Here is a 23,211-nt window from a genome sequence, read left to right as displayed (position 1 = left end):
GAATGATAAAAGTGGAAACGATCTACAAGTATGCTGTTGGCCCTAACAAAGGCTAATTATTTCTTGGAATAAAGTCGTTTATTCCAAGAAATATTTTTCCCCCAAAGCCAAATTTCTCTAGAGTGAAGAAAAGATTTTCCACTCTATCAAATGCTTCCTCAGAGTCTAAAGATATCAAAGCCTCAGGAAATGTTGATGGGAGCTGTAAATGATGTTAAATACTCGCCTGAGATTAAAAAAAAAAAAAAGTGCCTGCTATGAATAAACCCCATTTGATCCAGGGACATAACAGATAGAAGGATGATTTCAGGACTCTTGGCTAGTAGCTTCAACAATAATTTAAAATCAACATTTGAGAGGATTATAGGACGATATGAACCACACAGCAGGGGATCTTTGCCTTTCTTCAAAAGCAAAGAATTTGACATCTTGGCCAAAATCATAGGCATGAACAAATCCATCTGCCAATAACAGACAAACCGTTTTTCTTAAAGGTGCCAAACTTTTTACACTCTGTTGAGCTCAAGCTGCTGCTTTAAGTTCTGCAGCTATGATTGGATGCCCTAATTTCCTACCAGCATTTTGCTCGGTAATCAAATGATTGGTTTTTAAGGTTTTCCACATCAGTTTTATTGGAAAAACATTCAGACCAAATTTAGCACTTATCTCCTAAAAGAATGTAGAGGGGTTGTAATGACCTGATTTAAGGCAATGATGTATATATGAGTCTTACATATTTAAGATGTGCACACTTACTTTATAAGAAAACTACAATAAAGAAAGAAAGGACTCCAAGTAAAAGAATAAGGCCAAAACTTTAGAGCCAGGAAAACAGCAACAACAAAGGGAGTGTTTTTTTTTTTTTATGGCAACATATGAGCAAACAAATGTGCTGGCCTGAGGGAGGATACCGTTAAATATTACTTAAGCACTTCAGTGGTCAGTACGCACATCAAGGCTAACAGTCTGAAGCTCCACTTATCCCATTAGCCTTTGATTTATTACTGGTAATGTGGTTATATTGCTCTGCAAATGAAAACGTATGAGGTTATGATGAGTTATTATCCAGTTGGAGTTTTATTGGTCCTCTCACATCTCTGTGGTGTTGAGGGTCACTCAGGGACTGGCTGCAAGGGACAGTCAATCACAACAGAGCCTGTTAGTCTGATACTCTTAAGATTAACTGTCCCTGTTCGAGTCGTCTCTCATTGTTGTCGGAACAGGAAAGTTGCTCTGCTGCCGGACCCACTGAAGTTAGGAGGAAACTGACACCCTGGACCTTGTTTCTTGTACTGCCTTTCCCAACTGTCCATTTTTAACGGACAAAAGTAGACGCTGGCCTTGTGGGGAAGATGGATGGCCGTAGTAAACAGGCACTGGAGATGGAAGGAACAGGAGTGCAAAGGGGAGGGAGTGAGGGAGAGATGTATGGTAGCCCACATCGCCTCAGACAGAATGACAGATGATAGGATTATGGAGCATGGCTACTTTCCACAGTGATCAAAGTTAGGTGGCCTCCCTTTACAACCAGGTATAGTCCGAGCCAATCGCTTTGGTGGATAGGGTCAAAAAAGAAGAGAAGCAGGAAATAACCCTCCCATTTCAATGTAATATTTCACTCCATAGTGCAAAATTCCCTGCTTAAGTCCCTGCACTGCAAAGCAACACTTCGATTGCTGTTTCCATTATTTGCAAAAGAACTGCTCTCCTGAAATACCAGGTATTTTTCATTCTCCCAGTCAGTGCATGGTGTAGCTGCTTGCTTCGAGTTGCAAGTGGGCAATCTCTTTCTCTTTTCATTCTCAATGTTAAAGTTCACTCTAAAGACACTCTTATAAACATTGCTAACTCTAAATTACAGTCTCCCCCCACCCCCGTCCTCCAAGCCCAATGCATATTTAGCAGGAGCACAAATGAAATTTTACCATAACAGTCACATTATCTAAAAAGCATTACTGTGGTAATGGCAAATTTCTTCTCATGCACTTATTTAAATAACTGCTTATATGAAACAGCTGCAGAGAGCATGTGTGTATACACGTATAGCCCACATATGTGAGTGCGTGCGCAGGTTAGCGCACATTGGCGTGTGAAGCAGGTGGGATTGTAATTTTGGTAAACACATGGTGTGAAGTAAAGCCTGAATAATGGATTCAGCCACGGTAAGAGTAATCAGTGAACCCTGAGCTCAGCCTATTGAAGTTTAATAACATTCTGAATGTCAGAACACATGACAGCAGAGAAACATAATCCCCTCTCCCTGTAGAGAGAGGCCCAAACGAACTCTACCTCTCTCTCTCTCTCTTTCTATCCCCTTCCCTACTCTCTCTCTCTCTCTCTTTCTGTCACACACACCGCACACAAACACACACACACACACACACCAAGGTTGGTAAAGCCTTTTCAGATTAGCTGGTGTGATTTAAACAGCATTTAAAGAGAAGTAAATAAGGGGAGAGTTCCAGTTCACCAGAGTTCACATATCCCCATCCCCGCAGGGTTCTGTCACCTTATCACACTCAGGTTCTCTCTGTTTGATCATTAGAATTAAAGTTACACAGTGCCCCGCATGGCTTCTTTTCTGTTTCCAGCTCATGTGACCCATTCTGTTTGCGGGGCTTTTCTGCTGTGAAATCACCACTTGTTGATACAGTAGCTGATACTTTGAAATGCTTCTCAGATTTTCATTAAGATCTCGAGTTAAGCGAAAAGAAAAGGGCTTTAGGCTTATCAGCTGGCCAGAAACAATGCCTAATGAATGATAATGCTACTCTGTCTGCTGGATGTGTAAATAAGCATCTATTTCCTTAAGTGTGCTTGACTTGAAGTCTATAGGATAATGATGTGCTTCCAGTTCCCTTTCCACTGGCCCAAGTTAGTGCTGTGCGATACTGTAAATTTTGGTATCGATCCATTGCCGATACTTTTAGTCAGGTTATGTAGAGCAGCGGTCCCCAACCTTTTTTGTGCCACGGTCCGGTTTATGCCCGACAATATTTTCACGGACCGGCCTTCAAGGTGTCGCGGATAAATACAACAAAATAAAACTAGTACCGGTACTGAAAAAAAGAAGATTTATTCATAAAACACGTGAAAAGACCCAGGAAAACCGAGTTAATGATAAAAACGATAACAAAATAACGCTGAAAACCGATAAAAACCCTGAAAACCATACATTTCACACCTGAGCCTCAACTCTCATGGCCCAGTACCAAACGACTCACGGACCGGTACCGGTCCGAGGCCCGGGGGTTGGGGACCACTGATGTAGAGGACAGCAGTGTGTCATGTTTTATGAGTTGAAGCATCATCAATTTTGAAATTCTGAACAAATTTTAATGACCACTAAATCAGTGTCATTTTTTTTTTTTACATTGTGCAATAATTAGTTAATACATAAAAGCACACCTTTCAACTTTTCATGTATTTTGAAACTGTTTGGGGGGGTGTTGGCGACCTGGAATGTAAATGTGCCTGTCTTTAAAGGACATATTTATTTTGTTAAATGTGCTTTAAAAAAAAATAGACATGACAGTCAACACATTTATAGTGCATGTCTGCGATCTATGTTTTCATTTCCAAAAAAATTAAATCAATATTTAACACAATTCAGTGGGCTACATATTCAAGTTAATAGAAACAAAGTATCGATTCTATCGGGCTAGTATTGGTCCAATACTAACACCAGCGTTAGTATCGTTACTGGATACTTGGATCGATCCAGCCACTTCTAGCCCAAGTGGCTGAAAAAACAAACCACTTAATGCGATTGTGTCGCCTTGTTCAGCAAGTGGATGTACAAACCTAAATGTCGCATTAACATACAGCAATTTTTAGGAAACCTAAATCAAAGGTTTTATGATATTTACCCCACCCACACTGCTGTTTTCTATAATGAAACTCAAGGCCAGTAGCTGATTGTCGATGTTAAATAGGGAGCATGCAAATAAAGTGTACACGGGAAGAAAGGGATTGTGAAATCATGATAGCTAATGATGTTGCTTGTATCTGAATGCCTCATTATCATTCATTAGCATGAATTCAGTACTTGAATGCCTCTTTATCTCTCTCCATTGCTCCCTCTGCCTCTCTCCATCCATCTCTTCCCTGTGCCCTCTCACTCTCTCTCTGGCATCTATCACATCGTCTCTCCACACAGTCCCCCCCCACCCCAACCCCATCGTCACATTTTCTCACTGTCCCTCTGTAATCTGTAAAACTGCACATTTGGCTCGGTACAGAGAGCGATGAGAGGAAATGTCACATTCCAGTGCAAAGCAGCGGACCATCACACTGGAATGTCAATTGGCCAAGTGGTGTTGGAGGTGGAGGGAAGAGGTGGTAGTGGTGGTGGGGGGACGGCTGGATGAATGGGCGGAGGAGTGGAGGATGACAGGAGCAGCCCCATTCTATTGTGCGTTTTTTAAAGACATGGCGGTTTTTTAATGATTATTCTAATCCCACCGAGGACCTCTCAGCCAGAACTGGGTGCCTTATCTGCCCTCCACAGTCATTCTCTCATTAAAACACAATCACAGGCCACCAACTCTAATAAACCTTCAACTTCCTCTTTGAAAGAGGGAAGGGTGGGGTGGTGGGGGGTGCAGATTACAGTAGGTCTGTCTGCCAGCGCCTCTGTACGTGACACGTGGAACAGGAATCCTGCTTCCAATCACTTCTTGTGCAAAAAAGGCTATTTTAAAAAAAATCATTGGATTTGGTGATTTTTTTTTTTTATATCCACAATGAGAAAGGTCACTCTTTAATAAAGACTATAAGGATTATGGAGTGCCAAGTGGGATTTGGCTGGCGTGTACCTCAATTGTTTTTGATTGCCTTAGAGAAGTGACTTGGTGCACACTTTTCAAGTCACTGTTCTCTTGGAGTTGTCCAAAGTTAAAATCAAGCCAAACACTTCCAGGCATTGATGCTGCAGCCCACAATCCATTTTGACTACCATATCCCCCCTTTCACTCTCTCTCTCTCTCTTTTTCTCTCTCTGTGACAAACACACATGCACAAACACACACTCCAGACAGGGTTTTAAACCCTCTTTAATCATCAGCTCAAGTGAATATATCAACCTCTGCAGCTTGGCTTTAATTCAGACATGATGCAGTGAAGTGGGCCAGTTTTGTCAGCTGCTTAACAGCTTCAGTATTTAAGTATATATATAAATATGTGTGTGTAGGACTGGATAATAAATCAGATTTACTGACAATAAGAATCTCTAACCGATCTAAATGTACTTTTACAGTTTTCAGTAAAACTAAAGGCTTTTAACTGGCAATATAGCAGACACATTCAGATAAACAAAAGTAAGCCATATTTCATTTGTGTGACTCTATAAACTGTGCAAAGCTTTCAGGAACTTTAGATATTTGGCTCTATTGCCGTCATGGAGGGAGGCATTACCTGGCAAACAAAGGCCAATTCTTGGCACTATATTGAGAAGTGGTCTCATTTTATCTTTACTGTGCACTGTTGTAACTGCAACAATGTAAACCCTGGAAAAAATGAGGCACATGAAAGGATAGAAAAACTTTTGCTTAGCTTAGCATCTCCTTGTAAAGGACTGCTGCTGGCCTAATGATGACAGGATGAAGAAAAGAATAGGCATTGTTTCCCACTAGTGATGATTAAGCAAATGGAAATAATGATCCAGCATGAGAACAGAAAAAAAGATATTTTTTTCTCAATGACTGTGAAAAGGAAGACGCCACAGTAGCTGGGATAATATCTTCTCTATTAAAGGTTATATGCACAGCTGCTCCTATCTGACTCGTCCTGGACCTCTGCAATGCACCACCTTTTTGTTTCTGTTTCCTTCCTTCTCCCCTCCAACCCTTTCCGCTAAACCTTCCCTCTGAAACATTCTGATCACCACTAGCTATATCTGAGTGGAAAACAGAAAGAGACTGTCTGCCACTCTCAACAGAGTATTAGTGATCTAAGTCCGATTCTTCTGTAATGTTCCACTTTCATCTACATGAACACTGCTATGATATTTATTTCCAGTCCACCTCCCTCCCACGTCTTCCTGATACATTTTGACAAAAGGTAAACCGCTATGGAGTTTAAGTGCTTCAAGAAATCTTAAGGCCACTGCTTCCTTCGAATTCCAAGTGCTTTGCTGACTTGTCCCTCAGGCCATAGCCCCTGCTTGCATGTCAGATTCGGCATTATGTCCTTTGCATCTGGACACAGCTTAGAGATGTAAGGGGAAGAATTTATGGAAATAATATGCATTAAAAAAGATGAGAGAGGAGCTAAAGTCAGAGCAGGCACCTGTCATTGATAGTGATTCAGAGGTCTATGAGGCCTCTCACTTTGCTCCTAAATTATTCATGCAATCTGTCAATGCTGCTGTCTAGGCAGACTCCTCTCCCCATGTGTTCAATGATGACAGAAATCCTGCGCTATGTTCACTGCTATCTTCTGCAAATCCCTCACCGTAGACATCCACACTCGCAAAACTTCAGCACATGCTTTCGTGTGTATGCGCGTCTGCGTGTTTTGATGAGGGTGCATGTGCACTTGTAGATATTAGTGGGCTCCCACTTGGTACTGATAAATATGGCTACACGTGTGCTTGGGTGTCTCCTCTTGAGAATTTCAGTAACTTTAGAATCATTTTTCATCTTTGCGCTCTTTGTGAATGTTGCCTTATGTCTCTGTAATGATGCATTATGCATATTAGATGCAAAACGCACTGTGGAATATGAATCCAGGCACAAATGTGCACATGCAAGCGTCACAAACACATATGAAGAAGGAGCTCCTTTGTTCTTTCTCATCTTGGTGAGAAGTAGCTCTGCAGCACTTTACATCCCTTTGTGGGAGACTAAGAAAAAAAAGACAAACATCCCTCAGATCTTGCAAAGAGTATATTGTGGAAACACAAGCATCCCCAACATGGTAAAAGTCTTAATATCAAAAACAAAGGGTGCAGGATGCACCAATGATGAGCCTTGAATGATTTTTCACACTGCACTGCAGTTTTCTCTTTAAATTGTATGATCTTGTGAGCAAATGAAATAGAGCTTTAGCGTGTTGCCAGTTTTTTTTAATCTGTCTTGGTTTTAACAGTGTGGGCCACACTGTTAAAACCAAGACACTACTCGTAGATCGTAGTGGTCCAGGCTACTGTCACTCAGCATTAAGATGGATCATGTCTCATCTTTAAGGCATTACTACTTAGACTGCTGACACTTTGGTTTTTAAAGCCGTCTTGGTGTCACATTGGACCTTTTTCTTTCATATTCTATTAAAGAAACTGCTTCTGTGTTCTTACACCGTGTTTTGCCAGAAGCCTCAGAGATGATATAAGCAGCTGAATAAACAGACTAATAGAAGGATGCAGAGTTAGAGACACTAATATATTTGTATGAACACACTTTAAATATTGTGCCTGAATACACAGGATGTCTGCTTCCAGCAGTGATTTCTAATTAAGAAATACTCACTGAGAATATTATCAGTGTAACACAAACCATGGTTAACAGCTTTACCTCCATGGCAACTAAACATAAAATTCTCAGAAACTCCCTGCCTAACTCTCTGAGCAGTTAGCCATTGTTTCATGGTAACCTGTAGGTGCCAACTCTTTACTAAAACACTACTGTTTTTCCCCTTCATTTCCATTTCATCACATCGGACGTTTCACCTCGTTGTGCTGTTGCATATTGTCACAGGACTTGTTACGGGACTTACTGCAATGATAAGATAAGACCTGAAGGCTCAACAGTAAATACGTTCACATCGACTGAGGGCTTTGCCTTTTGCCATTCCTGTTTAGACGTTCCTTTATCTCCCAGAGACATCTCTCCTTTGCAACAAGCTTAACTTCCAAATTCTGCGGGGGTTGGGAATGCTTTCCTGTGATCACATCATGGCGTCTTGTAGCTGGTTAAATTATGACCACGAGGTGATGGGATCAAATAGAATAATCAAATCGATCATGCGTGTATTTTTTGATAATATAAACCAATGTCTGTATCTGTTATATCAAAGTGGTCGCCAAATCACTTTTCCCCCCCACGTCTGTCTTTTCTAAGTCAGAAGTACGGTATAGCAACTTCTTTCTTCCTTTCCTCATCTTTATGGTGATCATTATCCCCTCCATTGTCTTGGACCTTGTTGTAGATATGATCTGTCACACTGTTTTTCATTATTCAGATGGTCGTTAGTCAAACGTTATCTCTCCCATAAGTCTCCTACCATCCTGACACTTCTTTAAGCAGAAATATCTGTCTTTTGCCTTCACTGAAAGCTAAGCCTTGTGATCCCAGTCTGACTTTTGTTCTGCTTCATAGTGCCTTTGGAACTTGTTTCTCAGAGGATTGTTTTTTAAATACGGTTTAAGTGCTGTTAATGCATGGGATGTTATGGCGGAGACGCCGGAGGGAGAGGGTAGACCCAAAATGCAGAGTTAACGTGGCTTGGACATGAAAACTTTATTACACAGAACTCAATACTCAGTGATACTAAATATAACGAGAAAGCCGTGATTGGAATCCGGTGCTTGCAACTAAGAACAGATAAACAGGCAATGGGTCGTGGTTCCAGGAACAGAGACTGGAGAGCAATGAACCTAAGCTTCTCCTAATCCTACATTAGCAACCAGAACAACCAGAACACTGTCGAGCTTTCAGGACAGGAGAAAATATTGCTGTCTGGAACATGCAAGTCTGTCAGCAGATATCCTCATAGTAGGTGTCATATTTCACTTCTCTGAAGTCAAAATCCAAACAGATGAGATGGAGGATATGGATTCAAACGGTGAACGCTCCACATAAAGCTGAATCCATCAAAGATGAATAATAACTCCCTCATTTACCAGAATGTGAGATGCTACGTAAAGCTTTGAACTCAGTTGTTAGCACTAGGTTAGCAGCAAAGAAGGACAGCTGAATGTTAATTATAATGTAATGTAATATGAGAGCCGATATATGAATAAAAGGCAGCGGTGTAGCAGACTGGACTGCTTTAACTAAGCTGGAAAACTGGATAATTTAGCTTAAGTTTCCAATAGCTTAAAACCCAGTACTAACATTTAGCCGTCACTTGAGCTCATATCATAATTATGATAAAAACCTCACACAAATGTTAAATAGAATAAAATATAAACAGAATGAAATGAAATTTCACAAATAAATTTGGAACAGAAATTAAAGAAATTTGTGTTTGGTTGATTCTTTCTTTAAATGATGTCACATTTAAAGGGAAATACATTTATCAGTTGGGCAGCAGAGTTTAGTATGCGAGTTGTACCCATGAAAAACTTGCCAAATCTTCTCTCCCAATGCCAAACAGCTTGTTTTGCTATTGACTCTTGTTTGTTGTCATGTATTGGATTGAATCATTGAAGTCTGAAGAAACAATATACAGATATACTGGTAATTTAACAGTTTATTAATGTAACAAACTGGGGTCTCAGTAACATGTGGAAGAATCATACACATTCACAACAGCCTGGCATCTCCTCCTCATGCTGGTCACCACCTTGGTCACACACTGATAGGCGATGGCATCCCATTCTTGAACCAGCGTTTGTCGCAAGACAGCCAGTGTGGTTATGTTGGTCACTCTGGAATGAACAGCACGACCAAGCTGATCTCACAAGTGTTCAGTGGGGTTTAGTTCAGGACTGCAGGTAGGCCATTCTATCCTCTCAAGTCTCAAATTCTGGAAGTAGTGTCTGAGTTTTTTCCCCTCCCTGTGGAGATATGGGATTGGTTGCAGAATCTCAGCTCAATATCTGCCAGCACTGAGATTGCCTCCAGTGATGACAAGTCTTGTTTTTCCAGTGAGAGCTATGCTATCCCACACCATCATACTGCCTCCAACAAAGGCTATTACCCTATCAGTACAGCAATCAGCATAGTGTTCTCCGCGTCTTCTCCACACTTTGACCCTACACTCATATTGCTGTAGGCAAAATCAGGACTACTTTATGAACATAAAGTTACCCCACACATGCAGATTCCAGTGTGCATGGAGCACAATCAGTTCTGATGATAAAGGAAGTCATGGCAGGCCTCTTGGCAGTCATATGAAACCAGAGATTCGCTGTGTGCAGTCAATCTGGATTGTCTGTGTAGAGAGCCGTCAGCCATATCATGCTGCAAACCTTGACTTAGAAATCTGTAGAAGACTACCTACACTTTACAAGTGCTGGTAGGGTAAGCAAACAGTCTTTTGCTGGTGTCATCTTCTTGAGATGCCCACTTCGTAGCCTGTTTCTGATTTGCACCGTTATATGGAACTTGGCACTCCAACTTGGAGACTGTACTAGGCCTCACCCCAAATAAGTAGTGAAGTTGCTCTATGGCATGGGCACTATCCAGATCAATCAAACGTGTCATGCTTGGAGCAGACACCGACTGACCGCTGCAGCAGGGTCCATGCTCACAGGTGCAGCTAATCAGAATCCAATTGGGCACCTGATTATCAGCACCTGGTGTACCAGAAGCTCACAATAAGATTCAAGAACAGACTAAGCTGTTTGGCACTGGCAGAGAAGATCTGGCAAGTTTTTCATGGGTACAACTCACACACTAAACTCTGCTGCTCAACCCACAAATGTATTTTCCTTATAGATCTGACACCATTTAAGGGGACATAAAAGGGATTTCCAACTGTGTAAGATTTATTGCCAAGAAGCATTGTTGCAACAAAGAAATAATCGACCAAACACAAATGTCTTTACTGTACTATAATCAAGGTAGGGATATATCCAACTTCAATCTGTTTGAACTGAACACAGCCTTGAGTGCATGCCAGACTGACATCATTGAAGTGGCTGAGACTTTGCATGTTCAGCACACACTTATTTAGTGACACTTGGATGTCCATCTATTACATTCCTTCAAAGTCCTCACAATAAATAATTTTGATATAATGCACATGGCTGTTTTGTGTATTTTAGGTTAACCAGATAATGGACGAAAATATAAATTTAAGCATGGAGTTCTTCAATCAAATAGGAATATTATGTTTCTTATGAATCATTTTTAAATCCAATCGTCATTCTATTGTATATATTAATCGCCATCTGTGGGTGGACAGCAAAGAAAGAATTTCATTGCACAGAGAAATGCCTTTTTCTCTTGTGACACATGAATCTTGAATCTGTTCCTATATTATTCTTTAATCTAATCTATAATATAAAGTAATGAGGGTTTGAACAGTGTCTGGCTATACATCGAAAGTTTGTACAGGCAAGGTTCAACTCTTTACCCCTTGAAAGCTGACCAAGAGTCACCACTGCAGCTCTTTTCTCTGCGGTTTTTGTCATATTTCAGGCCTGCTTATTAAATAAAATGACTGGATGTGCATCAGTTAGCGAGGGTGGTCTGTGCCTCTTTAAACTATTCTAATGGTCATCAAAAAAGAGGTTTATTGATATATACTTGGGTGTCAAAATTAATATTTAAATGTTAGTAGCCAGTTCATCAAATGCATTCTTTATGTAGAAAGAGTCCAGGAATTTTAAACATCCACACAGCAGAGTAGTCAAGCTGGGCTGAACTTGCTCTGACATGCTCATGCTGGTATAGTAAAAACACAGTGTAGCCCAGCTTCCCAGTAGCTTCCACAAAAACAGTCATTAACCTTATCTTGGAGCAAGCAGCTGGCCTTTGACCTTCAAATACAATTCTGAACATCTATTCACATAATGCCGGTGGAAACTCAACCACGGACACATTCATATTCCTACTAATTCCTAGAACAACCTCTTGTTATTATATTCAGCTCTCCCTTTTCTTTGTTCTCGTACACCAGCAACGCGCCGTGCATGCAGACCATACAAAAGCAGCCCCACAGCCAGGTGTGTGACTCTGTGGGCATTAGCTCTACAAATCAGTGAGCCAGTTCCATGACATCACATCTCCTGTGGTGCCCCAACCATTTCCTGTTTCTCCTGTCCTTCATCTGCCAGCAGGTGATCCCAATCTGCTTCATTTGGATTGTGTTTTTTTTTCCTGTGCAGTATGTAAAGAACACATAACAATAAAACCAGCTCAATCTGAGCCAGTGTTTCCTTAGAGATGTAGTGGCACCGAGGGGTACCTAATCCATCTTTGTTTTTTTTTGACATGTTAGCATCCACTCATACAACATCCAAAGTCAAATTCTCTCGTTCTTATCACAAATCACAAGTTTAGGCCTTGACTCATAAGGTGTCATAGAAAGCAGAGTGTGGCTGGTTAACCTTATGACGCGATGCTCCTTTCCAGGCTGTCTCTCGCTTGTTCTTTTATTTTTTAAATCTTGTGTTTCTCTCCACCAAAGTATTTAATATGTGCCTTGGGGGAGGGTGGTAGCCAATATGTTTACCTTGGCTCTCGCAGCCACTGACACACAACAGCGTACTCATGGGTTTGTCATCATGTAGACACTCAAGAGGATTATACAAAGACAGAAACAAGCTAGGTTTATCAGCTTCAGCCCGACAAGAGAGCATGAGTACACACACACACTAAAAAACTAATCTTACAGCAAGAAAACACAAACACACACAAATTTGAGCTCTTTTCCTCTATCTCCCACTCCCCTTCAAGCTGCTTCAATTCACTGCACTTATATCTGAAGGAATTAGCTCCCTGCGTGCTGTCTTTCATGCTGTGTAAGGTACACAAAAATGCTTTTCTCTTCAAAGAGAAAGTTTCTTTACTTCCTAATTGATAATCCTGCTCTTGACATGTTGGTTTTCCAGGCTGGGTTTTGTTCCCAGGACAACAAAAGCATGCATGCGTTCTCTGATGCTCTTTTTCTGCTCTTGTTCCATATTGTATGGCTATGTCTATTTTAGTAGAAGCCCCTGCGGGTTGTTCCACAATCATGGAGGATAATTATTAAGGAGTCGTGCGCGTACAAACTTGTTTGTATCAATATTGTTTCTCAGGGCCTTAACTTTACCTCTATCTGTCGCGTTGCACCGAGACCCTTACCTAACAGAAAATTCCAACTTTTATATATTATAATTTAACCAAAATATCCAGGGGATTCTCTTTTCCCCGTCAAGAAATGTTGGTTCTCTTAACAGCAGAAATACTAGCACGCACAGAGTCACAGCGAGTTCTCCCCTTTGCGATAACTCCTACAAAACGCCTGTCATCCTTACTCAGTCATACACAAGCGGGGAGTCAGCGCAAGCCGATGGATCAATTTAGTAGAGAAAAGCTGTGGCATTCTTCAAATGTAATGGGCTTTGATGTCGACGCTGAGCTGCATTACAGAACCTCACTGAAGCCAGTGAAACCTCTTTTTATCTGTCTGTTTCCTATGCAGAGGACGTCGGCAGGAAATATACCTCACTTCTGCTGCACAGATGCTTTTTTCTCCCTTATTATTGTTCAAAGACATCTACATTCATCTTCTTGTATTAACGCCTCTGTATTGGAGAATCTCACGCTGACCCTATTTTCGTGGACGTGATCAGTTTGGGACTGAGATTATAATGAGAAAAATAAAATATAATAACAGTCTTGTGAAGCCTTCCTCGTTTATGAAGTGCCATGCCTTAGTCTTTAGCAGGTATAGACTGCCCCCTGGTGGAACCTTGATTCATTACATATATGTAGGCTATTGCAGGTTTAGAGTTTATGTAAAACAACAACAACAACAAAAACATGTATCAACATATTTTTGATTGCGCTGCTGCAGTCACTTCCTCCAATTTAACACATAAGGTCTGGGTTGGATTAAAAATAACCAACTTTGAATTATGCACCATTAATAAAAGAAATGCCTGAAGGTTGTGAGTCATCATAACCCCTGCAATTTCTTTAGAGCTGGTGTAGTTAATCTAGAAATAGCTTCCAATTGGACATTCACAGGGAATACCCATTCAACCTCTAATTTAAATTTCTATCCACAAGAGGAAATCATGGACTCCTTTCTCACTGCCGCAGCTGCAGCACTTCACAGTTCTCTCAGTAATTATAACAGTTTCCCTGCCAAAGTGTGTTATTATCAGTATGTGAGGCATGTTTCGCTCCCATCAATTCTTCCTATGTGTCAGTTTCTGTCATGCTGTGAATTGTAATAGACCCTGGCTCTCCCATTTGGCGTGAAATGTAGCCAGAAAAACTGGCAGCATGACATTCAAATCACTCAGACACAAAATTAAAGGAAGATTGTGAGAATTTTTTTTATTTATAACAACATTTAAAAAGTTCAATCTGGGAGGGAGGGGGTGGGGTGGGCAAGCAGGTAAGAAATATTCAGATCAAGATCATTCGCTGCTCTTGGCTTGGGGGGATTTAAAAGCAAATCCGTCATCTCGCTTTCGGCAGATTTGCATGCACCCATTGCTGACAGAGTGGTACTAAAACAGGCATGTCTTCAGTTCACACGCAGCCCACAGACCACTGACCGTCCAACCACAGCGGCCAACGTTTCCTGTAAGATCTGCAGCACATAGCAGGAACAAGTCGCCATGGTGCTTTTCACAGCCTTTTTATTTTTTCCTGAGCAGACAACTGTGCGGCTCATTCTCATGGGCAATCGCTGCCAAGAACAGGTCGCTGATTATGCCTCGTGTTCAGCATCGGAGACGGTGTGGATTCAGTGAAAACTGGTTTAACTGTGCTCGTGGGCATTTTCTGACAGTCTGGTAGCACCGATGTCAATGAACAGCTGCCAGGGTGTAAAGGGGGGGGCATGCATTAGCAGACGTTTGAACCTACACAATGAATGGACACCAGCTAAACACTAAGATGACAAAGAGTTAGACTGGGATGAGTTGTTCTGTAAAAAAAACAAAAGCATTGTGAATTGTAATCTCACAGCGGCGCAGGGTAAACTAACGTGACATAGCTGACTATGATCGACACAGATCATTATTCTATTCATGGAAATCTCTTCAAACAATAACACTGACAAACAGAAACATGCAAGAGGTGTGAGGGACTGTAGGTGAGCATCAGAAAACAAAGCCCCACCAAAATGATTTTACTGTGCAAAAGTATTTGTCTTAGAAATTGAGTCAGAGAGGTGAAAAAAAATCGCCTCTGTGGACATGGAATTAAATCCCTTTTCTGATTTGAGTTAGCTTTATTGTCTGGAAGCAGGAAACTGACTTTCGTGTTTTATTTTTGTAGCACATTCATTGTCATCTCTGATTCTACCCTCATCTTCAGATTACCTCAAATCTCTCAACCGTGCATGTGAAATTTTTCTTTTGAGCGTAAGCTATATCCAAGCGGTCTCTGTAGCGGGGTTTTGACTCGCTGTCATACAAACTGTATCTGTTAAGTGTGTTGCTGGTCTAATTCTTATTATTTAAAGTGATATGTTGGCCAAGAAATGTTAAAAAAAAAAAAGTGTTTGCTGCCCACCATACAAAAGGCATAAAAGGAATCAAGGCTAGCTTCAGCATCCATGATATAGACAGACATAAACACAGTGACAAGTTGGCCAGCTATTTATATAAAGCAATTAATATAGAAATATCAATGGCACATGTATCAATTTTTCTTTTTTAAAATCACCCAGTTAAGCCTATAGTGTTTAGTAAATTAGTTCTATGTTACTTTACAGCTTCAACATTCCACGGAATGTAGCACTATATCCACAAAAGATCACCCAGTTCATCATCAACGCCATGTAAAAACTAAGACTTGCAGGTCTCCTGGTGGGTCAGCCCAGGCACTCAAAGGCACCACGACTTTGGTGGTAGATGGGCCAGAGTTAGGTGTCACCACCTACACAGACTCAAACTTTACAGTAACTGTTATCAGTGCAGACAACACACCATATCTACTTTTGGAAAAAAAAAAAAAAGAAAAAGAAAAAAGAAAGAAGTGGAAAAAAATGGCTTGTGTCAAGAGTGACTTGTTATTTTACACCTGACACACGTACATGCAGTGCTGTGCTGCTACTTGACCATCAGCATGCATAATCGCAGGTTTGTAGCATAATGCAAACCTGCTGCTATCTCAATGCCATCATTTCACTGAAAAAGAAAAAAAAAAAACAGCAGCTTTTACTCTTTAAAAAGTGATACTCAAGTTGCTGCCATGTGATAGTATAAATTACTGGATTATTTGCCAGTGCTAAATAGGGATCTTAGAATATTCTTTAATAGTACAAACTTAGTCATAGTCAATAGCGTAGATGCAGTTAACATGCAGGCATTACAAATAGTGTTGTGCAGCACAAGACAATCACTGTGAATTTTCCCCAAAAAATATTTTGGCACATGAACTTTCACCCTCTAGAGGTTCATAGTCTTGCAAAAATATCTCTACAAATTAAGTGCCGATTGCTGTTTATGCTTATTTCAGCTCTCTTCCTTCTGAATGCAACAAGTGCAGCTGAAGTAGATCATATATGCACGTTTAACAGTTGGGCTGATGCTATTGCATGATTTTCTAAATGTAACAACTGGAGTAAAACAGTGACACCCAGTGTTAGTTTTCTGCAATGTTATCGATTTCCCCACAATTCATGATCAATCTTTGGTCAACCCTGTAGTTCTCACTGGTACAGCATGTACAGTGTGTGTGCGCAGAAGAATATTCTGGTGTAAGAAATATATAAAACACTCAAAAGAGCAAAAACCTGACTCTGACCAACTGGATTGTGTGATAAAAATCACAAGCTTTTAGCTAGCAGCCAGGTGATCTGGCTTTCAGTTGTGACTCGAGCCCAGTCCATAGAAACGATACAGGATAGTTACAAACCCAACCCTGAAACTCAAAATGTGTTGTGTGCGCATTTGTTTGATTTCACTTCTTTTTTAAATGTGCTGTGCATAATATTGGTGTCAGTTAGCCGTGGTCTCAGTACCACTGTGCTGGAGGGTTTAGCTCTGAGAGAAGTACTCAAGGACAAGGCGGAGGTGTCCCAGGCGATCTTTGAGAGAGTTCAGGGACAGGACGGTGGTCTGATAGGCGGGGTCCAGCTGGAGGACAGACAGCAGCCACCAGCACCATCCTGGACCATTAGGCGAAGCCTAAAAGAGAAAGTTTAGCCTCTGTAATCATGAAAATACATTAAGTGCCAAACCAGTCCAATAACCCTGTGATGGTAATGAAAACTTAAATTCTCTCAACCAACCGACAATCGTCAATCCAATAATTGACGATGGGCGATACATTCGCGCCTGTGCAGACTTTTTGACAGGCGCAGCAATGTAATCGGGCACAGACGGATTTGCGCGTCTACAACTCAGAAGTCCAAACATGAACGAACTAATTTCCCCAAAAAAGTAGGGCTGTCGGCGTTAATGCGGTCATCACAATTAACTCATTTGGAGCGCAGAATGAACAAACTTTGGACAAACTGCCCGAAATCCAGACATTTCAGGGATTTTGAGTCAGTCTGTGCTCCAGATGGGTTAATTGTTAATCATGTTAGTCGTGATGACGGCGCGTTAACGCTGACAGCCCATTTGGGACGAAAAAGGGTAAACCTAAGGATGTAACCAAAGCGGTGTGTGACTTGTGCAGACGTATAGTACGAGCAAAGTACTCAAACACGACTTGTACGTGTCCGCCATCCGGCTGAGTATGCTAGGCTAGGCTATCACCAGCTTCTGCAGCTCCATCAACAAGCATTTGGGCGCACTCTGAGGAGGGTGCATTTGCTCGCAGATGAAACAAGGTGCTGTTAAAACAACGCTATTACTTTTTTTTCTGTTGACTTTTCTATTAGCTGCATCATTATTAGCAAACGTACCCACTGGCAAATAAATGAATAAATCGCCCTTGTAAAAACGATCGATATATTCGTCCAATCGCCCAAACCTAAGTGTAACTGAATAATACTCTGGATAATTCTCTGTTCCACTACCACAAAATCATTTAAAGAGACTGAAAGATAAAAGAAAAGCCATTCTTTAAAGAAACACTACTCAAAACCTACATCTGAATATAAAATTTGGACGTAGCTGCAATTACATAATCTCACTGGTCAATGACGTGCTGAGGCAAAACCTCAGTGTTTTTGCTATTGCTATTATAACTTAAACATTACTATTACATACTAATACGGTGCATGAAAACATCGATCAGAATACTTAAGAAAAAAAATTAATCTTTTAGATTTTTTTTGCACTCATGATAACACTGGTCACTATTTGACATTTAAAAGGGTAAAAGCAGTGGCTACTGAGCAGAGTGAGGGAAATGAGTTTTACAAAGGTTAACAGAGCAAACATCACACTTAAAGCACAAACCTGAATGTTGTCCTCCTTATCCGGCATGGCACCATACTGTCTGTTGATCTGTTCGCGGATGCGGCTGCCGAGTCGCTGGTACCAGTCCTGGGCCTGCTGGTACACGCTGTCGTGCAGACGCTGCAGAAGCTCCAACTCACTGCCATCAACCTAAGAGGACGCAACGATATTAACAATCACAAAGAGAGAGACAGAGAGAGAAATGCTGCTGTTTGTAATCTCAGAAACCCTCACCTTGATGTCCTCTAGGTACTCTATATCAGCGGTGTGGTAACCATCCCTTTGGCCTCTTTTCAGTACCTTGAATCTGCTCCCACCAATTGTTTCCACATAAGAACGTCCATCAGGCAAGCGCTCCAGATCGAGAATCTCCAGCATACAGCCATAGTCTGCGAATCTGACGCACAAGAGATAAAAAGCAGTCTTTAGGTTTGACATATTAAAATACATCTTAATGCAATAATTAGAAAATTATGCAGGAAGAATATGAGGGGGTTGGAGTAAAGCTTATTTTGAGATAGTAATGTATATAAACTAGTTTTGTTCTGTGCGTTTTCAAGGCATTATTAGCTTGAAGGAACACAAGAACGTAACTGGAAACCATGTCAACCTGTGACACAAAGATGAGGATAACTTAAAAATGATTAAGGTCGTCAAAGTCCCACCATGACTGCTGTCTCCCTACAAGAACATGGTATACCCAGCACAGACTGTATATATACACACATATCAGATGGATGAGATTAGTTAGATTAGATTAGTTTCTGGACCACATTTTAAAGCCTCAACATTAGTGTCTATGGTCTCTGGATACTGACTTGCTTTTTGGGGCCAAGAGTCCAGTGGCCACTCAAGGAACTACAGATTTTTTTTTCCAGTCTGTGCTGGCTTTATTTTTCAGCCCTGGAGGTTGTAGTGTGATCTTTAAAGGCACGCTATTCAGAAGCAGATGAAAATGCACAGCAGATCTCATGGCAAACCTGTGACCATGTTGTTATTTTCCCATCCCCTCAGGGTCACAGATCAGTGATTTAAACTTTGCCCCTGCGCTGTCTACTTGCGGTGCCCTGCTGACATTCCCATCAGGTTCCACCTAGCCTGTTGTGAGCTTCACAGTCGGGAAAATGTCAAACCCAAAATCTCTCTACACACACAGACAGCCTAGAGAAAATTATTTAAAATTTCTATACACATGCAATCATATAGGCCACTGTTCTCATCCCAACATCATCATCATAATTTGATGTACAGTATGCTACGTGTGGAAATAGGTAGAAGATTCTGTTGCATACCCTCTGCCATGCTCGTAGCTGCACATGCCAAACTTCTTGGTGCCGGTTTCCATGCAGCGGCGCATCATCAGCCGATAGCGAGGCTCAAACACATGCAGTGGACAGGGCACTCCAGGGTAGGCCACGGTGCAGACAAATATAGGGATGTCCTTAGTGAGACTAGAAGAAAGAGAAAAGACCACAACTGTAAGGACAATGGGCTATTTTGTGACAAAACAATCTATTAAAGTCGCGACAATAATTAGGTGTAGACTGTGTCGGTGAAGCGCCTACTTTGACAGTTCAGCCATCTCAGCATCGTGGACCTGTTTCCTCTCAGCCAACTGGGGGGCAAAAAGTCGGGTCATGATGTCCTGGAGCAGAACTGTGGGGTTGTACTTCCTGTTTCTGAAGTACTGGAAATGAGAAGAAAGAAAAGATACTACAGTACTGCAAAAAATAAACAAAAAAAACCCCCCTGCAACCATTTAAAAAATTATACTTTGCACTGTTGTGCTCCATCATTAATGTGAGTGTCAGGGTGCTCATAGATATATATTTGTCTGTGACTGATTTGTCTGTGTTTGATTAAGGATACTCCAGTGGCAGTAGTCCAGCAATGGAAGCATGAAAATGCAGTGGTGCAAGTATGCATATAATATGCATATAATATGCATATAATATGCATATACACAAATTAGCAGCACAAGTAATTTCTACTGAAGCCACCCTTAAAATATTGATTTTTTTTTTTAAATATAGTACATTTTTAAAGTCTTGTCTCAGCTGTATATACAGCTACTGTCGAAAAATATAACTGTGCTGATATAACTGTGTGATTACTTCATTTTGGCTATTTTACATGTCCTATAGGTATCATCCCATTTACTAAAATCAACTTGAATCTGTGCTGAATGTCTTCAGTTTCAGTGTTATTCCTCCGTAGTCCCGCATATAGCGACTGATATGAGTGTTGTTCAAAAATTCCCTGAAGTTTTTCATCTTGGGCTAACAGACCAGCTGCGCCATATCCTCTAAGTGTCTTTTTCTTATGGTCTGTTAGTATTTTTTATGCTAAAACTTTCCTTTTTTTCTTCAGCCACAGTTAGCTTTATTAGGTTAAAATATATTCAGCAAAGCTGCTATTTATTTCAGCCCACTTTTAAAGCATGATCACCCCTGTGGAAAAACTTTGGAAAGTGTGCCTTTTCTTCCTTCCTCTTCAGATACTATTGTTTCAGTGTCTTCAGCCAGACCTTCTCTTTCCTTTGTTTGAATGGTACAGATTTAAATGTGTTTCCTTATAAACAGTGAAATGGGGATAAAAGAGTGTGATAGCATGTTGTATGTTGCAGATTGCAGGTAGCAAGCCAGAGCCCACTGGTTTAAAATGATTCAGATTGACTGACACACACACAGTATTAAGAATTAAATTGGCCAACATAAATCCAACATTGATTTTGAGTGTGCTTAGTAACATTTCTATTAGAAAATGAGGCCCAGTATCTTTGCACACATTGTCACAAAAGTAGAGCATTGAAAAGATTCATGTCAGAGTGCCTGAGCTAAATCTGGCGCCTGAAGACCGCAATGTGGTAGCATTAACAAAGCTTTTATAATAAAAAAAGTACTTTTTTATTTAAAGTGGAGCTGTTTGGCCTTCTTCCCATTGGGTTTAAATGCACTCAGTCTAGTTACCTCTTGCAGCGGCTGTTTGCAGAGTGGACAGCGGAGGTTGTGGTCTAGGCTCCTCTCGATGCAGTTTTTGCAGAATGTGTGCCCACAAGGAGTTGTGACTGGCTCAAAAAATAACCTTTAGAGGACAGACATAACACATTAGGCTGTTTATGCTATGTATGATTTAGCTGTTAAATCTGGTGAGTGCTGGCATGTGTGCTAAACACTAACCAGACAAAGCAAGGAAAGCGAGACCAGCCAGATATATGACCCCGTTACAAACAGCGGTGCATTATTGATTGCAGCGAGCAGTCCAACACACTCACCTAATGCAGAGAGGGCACTCAAAGTCTGACACGGTGAGAATAACCATGCCGTTCTCTCTCTCGTGATAACTTTCACCTAAGACTGAAAGAGAAAAGACACAAAAAAAGATTCCCTTGAAACGTTTGCAGTGAGTTTGACCTTTCGGAAAACAAGTCCTGATCATCGTGTAGTTTCAAACCATCTGCTGGGCGGCGGGGGTGGAGAAAGCTGTTTGCAGTTGCAAAAGACAAAAATGACTCCTACTGGGCACGCCGATGTTAAAGATGAGAGTCAAATCATAATGAATGCGAGCACCGATATATTGACTTACACTTGCCGTGCAAGTCTTCTTTCCTCGTCATCATCTCTTCATCCTCGTCAGCAGCGGGGAGGAAGGAAACCGCTTGGCAGAGGCTGAGGCAGCATTCAGTACCCGTGTCATGCTTCACCTTGGAGAAAGCAGATATTAGGTTTTATCAGTTAGGATTTATTTTTAAGTGCATAAGCTTCCCCACACTCACCTCATGGGAGGACCTTAAAACAGAGGAAATTCCAGGACTACGGTCATCTATTTGCAAATTCTGACACTCCTCATGTTTTTGTTTTTTTTCCCTGTTTTTCTTAATCTTTAAAACGCATTTTCTAACTACATATGAAATGTTTACCTGATGTGTATCTCTCCTCCCTTTTCCTTCTCCCTTATCTCCATGAGGATGTTTGAAGCCTTCAGCATGAACCGGCCCCTGCGAGCTGCCGAGGGTTGTGATGGGACAGGGCTCTTTTAGGTACTCGGACACTGCCTGCAAAATGCAGGGCATCTCCTCTGGCACTTCCACTCCCTCTGCCTCCAGGATCTGCCATTGTAAGAATAAAATCAATATAAAAAGAAAATGTGCCATGATACCTCACTGTCATCACAGTGAAGTTAGGTTTTACTGCAAGAAGACTGAACTAAGTGAAGAAATGCAAATAAAGCTAAAATGGGGGTGTGAACATTAATTTTAAGTATTAATTTTAATATTTTATGGTAGGTACACTAGAATAAAGGGGTAAAAAGGCTTTTTTTCAAAGAAATAATAACTCTTTAAGTAAATTTAAGTACTTCACCTGCACCATAATACAGCCTGTACAAGTGCCATATTCCTTACATTTCACAAAGTTTCTATGAAATGATGCCCAGCTTAACATGTATTTACAATATAATTATTTCTTTGTTTCCTGTAAAAAAAAAAAAAATGACTACAAATTTATTCTATCGTGCATAAATATAGCTGTATAGCTGTATATCTCAGATTCTGTAAAGTTATTTATTTCATATTCTGTATAGTTTTTCATATTTATATCCTGTTCATATCCTGTACATAGCTTGTACTCACTTCATACCGTGTACATTATAACATACCATAATAGACCCATTTCTGTAATATACTCACATATCTATATTATTGCTAATATATATTGTAATATATCTATATCACTAAAGCACTTCTGGATGGATGCAAACTGCATTTCGTTGCCCTGTACCTGTGCATGTGCAATGACAATAAAGTTGAATTCTATTCTATTCTATTCTATTCTATAACTTTAAGTATTTGTAGGTAAATACAACCATATTGTAATTTCAAATAAAAAATATTAAAGTTCCATTTAATTACAAGGGAATTATGCCTGTAATCATGGGTTATATTATACAGTGATATCATGTATATTTACATTTATCTATTCATTCATTCTTCAGTTGTTTGATTTAAACACACACAGAGAGAG

General features: G+C 40.6%; 1 protein-coding gene across 1 annotated transcript in view; it reads right to left on the bottom strand.

Moving 5' to 3' along the window:
• Positions 1-14,161: 14,161 nt before the first annotated feature.
• The window catches only part of lonrf1 (LON peptidase N-terminal domain and ring finger 1), a 13,512-nt gene continuing 4,462 nt past the window's right edge, over positions 14,162-23,211 (bottom strand). The window contains exons 4-12 of the mRNA XM_005916475.3: positions 22,110-22,298; positions 21,776-21,893; positions 21,465-21,546; positions 21,160-21,274; positions 19,756-19,877; positions 19,483-19,641; positions 18,425-18,587; positions 18,191-18,340; positions 14,162-16,966 (exon numbers count right to left, since the gene is read on the bottom strand). Coding sequence (XP_005916537.1) covers positions 16,817-16,966; positions 18,191-18,340; positions 18,425-18,587; positions 19,483-19,641; positions 19,756-19,877; positions 21,160-21,274; positions 21,465-21,546; positions 21,776-21,893; positions 22,110-22,298 — 1,248 coding nt within the window. The 3' untranslated portion in view covers positions 14,162-16,816. The remainder of the gene's footprint in view (positions 16,967-18,190; positions 18,341-18,424; positions 18,588-19,482; positions 19,642-19,755; positions 19,878-21,159; positions 21,275-21,464; positions 21,547-21,775; positions 21,894-22,109; positions 22,299-23,211) is intronic.

This window comes from Haplochromis burtoni, unplaced genomic scaffold (assembly GCF_018398535.1).
Source record: "Haplochromis burtoni strain Fernald_Lab_line unplaced genomic scaffold, NCSU_Asbu1 Contig_19, whole genome shotgun sequence".
Classification (NCBI taxonomy): domain Eukaryota; kingdom Metazoa; phylum Chordata; class Actinopteri; order Cichliformes; family Cichlidae; genus Haplochromis; species Haplochromis burtoni.
The sequence above is the reverse complement of the archived record's forward strand: the minus strand, read 5'-3'. Positions and strand labels throughout refer to the sequence as shown.